At 35.4% G+C, this 5,877-nt stretch overlaps 2 protein-coding genes across 2 annotated transcripts; both read right to left on the bottom strand.

The window, feature by feature from the left end:
- Positions 1-53: 53 nt before the first annotated feature.
- Positions 54-230, bottom strand: LOTGIDRAFT_147314 (hypothetical protein; the record flags this gene model as incomplete). The annotated part of the gene is made up of 1 exon (XM_009054789.1): positions 54-230. A coding segment is annotated over one exon (177 nt), but the record flags the coding sequence as incomplete, so codon positions are not given.
- A 2,012-nt stretch (positions 231-2,242) lies between these two features.
- Positions 2,243-2,464, bottom strand: LOTGIDRAFT_147315 (hypothetical protein; the record flags this gene model as incomplete). Its single annotated transcript, XM_009054788.1, has 1 exon — positions 2,243-2,464. A coding segment is annotated over one exon (222 nt), but the record flags the coding sequence as incomplete, so codon positions are not given.
- Positions 2,465-5,877: the final 3,413 nt, after the last annotated feature.

Genomic DNA, 5,877 nt, shown 5'->3' with positions numbered 1-5,877 from the left:
TTAACATAGGAAAGAAAGTCTGTAAAATTTCCAGTCGGTTTATAACTCTTTGGTTTGTCCAATAACAAAGAATGGTTCACTAAATCAAAAGCTTTTTTAAAGTCAATAAATATCAAACCACATAATTCATTATGAATCAAGGATCTATAGATGTTTTCGGATATATTTCTTATGGCTGTTAAACATGAATATCCCGACTTATAAGCATAAACTAAATCATTATTAAATATGAACTAAGATAAGGAGATATATGTTTTTCTAAGGGTTTATAATATTGAAATGGGTCTATAGTTTGAAGGGTTATCTATAGTTCCATTTTTTTTATAAAAAGGGGGTGCTTTGCCCAACAGAATTTCTGGAAATATAGATTTTGTGATACACAATTTGTAAATATATGTTAGAGAAGGTACCAAAAGTGATGCTCCGCTTTTAACAAAACAGTGTATTCAGTAAATAGGATGAATATTTCAGACAGGCCCCCCCTCTAACTACGGGCCTGATATGGAATTTGGTGCAATATTACAAAGTTCTGCTTCATTAACTTTAGATTTTACAAAATCATTTAAAATATCACTCTTATATTGGATGTCACTTTGGTCCTCTATTAGATTATTGTCCACATTTGAGAAAAAATTATTCATTATAACTCTGGATATTGGAAGATCGTTAAAATGGGAGGTCAAGGTGGGCTACCAGGCAACCTCCCCCTATAGCAAACACCACTGAATCTGAGAAAGAACTTGCAATGGCATAGCGTTCCTGTATTCTCATTTTAAACGGAACTAGTCATAGTGGGGGTGAGGGGGATCCGCCCCCTGGAAAATGTTTTAATGTGGAAATCCGGATAATACATGTAACGCGATTTAAAAATTGAAAGTAGAATGAATACATGGGGTGGAGGAGGTGCATGGCCCAACATTTCCGCCCAAATACGCCACTGAGCACACGTACTTAAAACGACTGCAAGCATGAAGCGGTAACTGGGAGGATCATATCACCTGAATGATCTAGTCGACCTGAGTGCACCTTTACCAGGAAAGTTGCGGTTGGCACAAACATGTCCCCAGAATATCACCACCGCCGCCTGAAACCAAGAGAAGGAAAAGATTTGGAGTTATTTCACGTACGCACAATTTCAAGAATCAAATCATACAGGATTACGTAAGATTAAGGGCCCTAAAGAGAAAGTGACCTTTACTTATTTTGAATCAACAATCAAGCTTTTATCATGCATGGAATATGTTGTATTAGCCTATTAGTGGCATTTAGCATCATAAATTAAATGCATATCTTCTTTAAATGTTCCTTTTCGAAAAAGAGCTGTCCTGGCAAAATTTCCCTCATTGCACCCTGCATGGCGTTGCCCGTCTTCATTAGCCCACATGGTACAGAAAAGTAAGACGTAAAACTCCATTCATTTCATTTCATTTATATGTTCCTTTATTGAAGCTGAATATATTGTATTCTACAAGTGTGTTCTGCATGAAATATGCATAAAATTATGTAGTTAATACTAAATAGCACATTGATTAATTTGCATAGCAGTTGAAAACATCAGTCACTTTTTTTCAACTAGTGAATCTACTGGTTTACAAGCCCCCTCACTGAATAATTCTAAGAAACGCCACTGTTCAGATTCTGTTAGTCACAAGTCAACCTTGAGCCCTTCCTCACTTTTGAAGTATTTTTTGTAATAATTTCCGTAAGTTTTTTAAATCAATCGTGCATACCACTTTTAGACATGAATAATGTGGCGCAATACTAACGTTATGAAGATATTTCGGTTCTCAAAATTTGTTTTGTTCTTGTGATATTCAAAATAGTTTTACACGTCATTCGTTAACTTATTGTATTCAATATTTTAAAACAAATTAGTTCTCCAGTTCTAATTTAAAATAATGAACAATGAACAATTAACTTTTCAACATTTATAACACATTTCCTGTTTACATGACCAGTGTGCTGTGTACAATGCATTCTTTACTTTCATGGCAGCTAAGGGATGAACGAAAGAAGGTTGAATTTTGAGATTTAACACTGGAAAAAGATGACAAATGAATTACTGATCCAGTCCTGTATACACTACACTACACTGATTCAACGTTCTATTTTCAGTTGACAATACTGTAATAAAAATGGGCACATGGTCCATCCCCAAAAAGGGACACTTCATCGCGTCTTGGTGTAAAATGGGCTTTTTCGATAAGAATAAATATTCAGCTAAACTACGTAAAGTGACTGTCTATTTCATGGGAATTTCACATATGAAATTTCTAGGATTCAAACAATTATCATCAGACAGTTTATATATATTACCGTCCTTTTCAATAATAGAGCAGTCTTCTCCATAATAGTTATCAGGTTGACCTGGCTTATAAAGCGTCTGGTTTATCCAGGAACCATCAAGCCACACGTATATACCTTCTTCCAAAGAATCGCCACCACCAACACCGAAACGTCCATTGGGTTTTCCTGTAATACATGAGCATCATTTCAAAAACGTAAAACTGACATCCAGGCTATTTCGAATTAACTGCAGAATCAGACTCGAAGTCAGTTGACTGCTGCAATATGATCTACGAACAAAGGGCTGCTTGATGATTGAAATGGAATTTGCCATGACTTTATGAAGCTCAACCTACATTGTCCAACACTAGTCCACACCTGCCAGGAGATACATAATCATAGGAGGCTTCGAGAAAATTGGATAATGTTCAAGACTGTTTATATCAAAATTGAATATTTCACTCATCCAATCTATCTCATCAATATACACCAACATTCAAGTTTCGTCTTAATCCAATCAAAACTCAGGCGTAGTTAGGCTAAGTAGTGGGAAACAACTCAAAAGTCATTCATCAACATTCAGGTTAACCCAACTTATCTGAGATTTCATCCAAATTCAGTCGTTTAAAATTCACAAACAGGACTTGGGAAAAAAGTACTTATAAAGTTTGATTAAAATTCGATCAAAGCTGTAGTCTCTATCACATTCACAAGCCATTATGTACCAAACTTACAGGGTAGGAGGTTCTTTATTTACCTTGATCAGCAATAACTGTTTCGATATAAAGGCGTTTATAATTGGTGTCCGGTATAAACAGATATCCACCATCGTCCACACATGTTTGATGATTTTGGTAACAGTTTGAGAGGATACCATTTTCCTTTGTGACCTTCAGACATGCCTGCATTGTGGGATAGTAAGAGTAGTCAGACGGGCAACTATCTGAAAAATAAGACATTGAATACTAGACTATCGTGAAGCATGTGGATTTGAATATTATACTATTGAACCTTTCACCATTCTCATCCTGTGTACTTCGGGTATTTCTATAATTACAGTGCTCGACACAAATAAAAAAAAATCAGAAAACCTCTACTCATCCTTGATGGATTTAAACTTCGGACGCCGTCAACCGCCGTAAAACGCTAGCATATGCTCGCGGTCGGCGGTTGCCAGCGTTCGTCAGCGTATAGCATGAATTTGCATACGCCGGTGTTTCAATCAATCACAAGAAGCTATTAGACCACACAGACAGGGGTCTCAATCGGATTGGTTTTTACGTAATGTTTTTAAATATTTTTGGCGTTTAAAAATTAACGGCTGGATTGTTTTAGTTAAATCTTTCAGATACGTAAAAGGGCAAATTTCTCTAGGTTTTGGTGTATAGTTTTCACAAATTTGATGAAAAAAAATTTCGACCTACAAAAGAAGCGGAATGTCTCTTTAAAGGACATTTTATAATAACTTACCTGCGTAGGTCCAATAATATCTTAAACCAGGAGACCTTGATGTAACTGATCCTTCAGCAAATACTCGGTTTGTAAATATCAGGCACGATTTATCGCCCTTGTTGTAACCAAATGTTTTACACACAGGCGACGATTGTAAACATATTTCAGCACACAAAGTCACGGATCGAGAAAATGTTGATCGTGATGGAACAGAGACCAAAATATCTGATAATGCAATTCTACGCCATAGTTTTACTATGTCGGATGCACCTGAAAACTGCACGTGAACAAATATAATAATCACCAAGTTCAAATACCCAAAGAACCCCATATTGTTCACACTCATATACTCAAAATAAATATTCGTAATCTTTCAGTGTTTAGTCCTCTCTGCCTTCCTTCTTATATTCTTAACTGCCCGTGCCTCATAAAGCCAGTCTGTACTATTGGTTTATCGCCTTTTATCCGCTACTATAGTTCGTTTTCGTCTCGAGTCTAGGTTTCGTCTTTTCTCTTTGCCCACCTTCTTCTGTCCTATAGCCATGTATCATAAAGTGCTTCTGTCGGATAACCCTTGTCCGATTGGCTTAACATCCTTATCTGTTCCTAAAACCCTGTCCCTTATCCCTGGTTCCTATTTCATTCTCAATTACGTCATCCAAACTGTAGGTCAATCCGAAATTTGGCTAAATTATCACTCTATGCTACTATACCACTGTAAGAAGTCAGTATTGGGTTGATGTTATTATATGTAAACACGATTTAACAGAGGGGAATTTTCAGTAGATCATTTTCCTCTGAATTTTGTGGGAGGGAAGTGTCTCTATTCTAAATGGTAAATCTATGAACCAAGGCTTGAAATAAGCGTCAGGACACGCGGCAAATGTCCGAATTTATTTTGAATATTATGGAATGAGAGAAAGAATTTAATTCAAAGCTCAATAATGTATTTTTATACTGGTCGGAGAGTAGGCCAGGTATCTAACTTAATAAGAATGTCCACGATTATAATGATAGTTTTCTTATTTCCTTTATGTTTATATCTCAACAAATCATTACCTATATCGATCTTCAACGAGATTAAATGAATCAAGGACTAACGATCCGAACCGCACGAAACCCCAAATCCCCAAATCCCCATGAACAATTTCGAAAACTTGAATGACTTGTTCAGTAGCTATAGTTGAGCCCCCCTTACCGAGACCCTGGGCTAGCTACGGGCCTGGCCACAACGGTTATGACTGCTCAACATACACAAGAGGCACTACAAATTAGAACATGCAAACAAAACAAATAGTTTTTTGATTGTTGAAGTTAAAAAGTTCAAGGGACGTAACTGATGAAAATATAATTCTTTAATTTCAATAGTCAAGGGAGAGAACTGATTACAATAATTGTTATATAATGATACGAAAAAATGTTGCAAACACCCCTTACCAAGTTCTTCCACTATCGGATAAAAAATGTAGCTTCTTAGTTCTATTGCACCTACAAGCATAATCAAAAGAAAATATTATAATGGTTATAAATGAATCATTGAGTACTATTTTAACAGTGGTATTTCTATAACGCTCTACAATTGATGTATTGAGTACTATTTTAACAGTGGTATTTCTATATCACTCTACAATTGATGTATTGAGTACTATTTTAACAGTGGTATTTCTATATCACTCTACAATTGATGTATTGAGTACTATTTTAACAGTGGTATTTCTATATCGCTCTACAATTGATGTATTGAGTACTATTTTAACAGTGGTATTTCTATATCGCTCTACAATTGATGTATTGAGTACTATTTTAACAGTGGTATTTCTATATCACTCTACAATTGATGTATTGAGTACTATTTTAACAGTGGTATTTCTATATCACTCTACAATTGATGTATTGAGCACTATTTTAACAGTTGTATTTCTATATCTCTCTACAATTGATGTATTGAGTGATATTTTAACAGTGGTATTTCTATATCACTCTACAATTGATGTATTGAGCACTATTTTAACAGTGGTATTTCTATATCCCTCTACTATTGATGTATTGAGTACTATTTTAACAGTGGTATTTCTATATCCCTCTACTATTGATGTATTGAGTACTATTTTAACAGTGGTATTTCTATATCGCTCTACA

Source organism: Lottia gigantea (assembly GCF_000327385.1).
Source record: "Lottia gigantea unplaced genomic scaffold LOTGIsca_2240, whole genome shotgun sequence".
In the NCBI taxonomy this organism is placed as follows: Eukaryota; Metazoa; Mollusca; class Gastropoda; family Lottiidae; genus Lottia; species Lottia gigantea.
The sequence above is the reverse complement of the archived record's forward strand: the minus strand, read 5'-3'. Positions and strand labels throughout refer to the sequence as shown.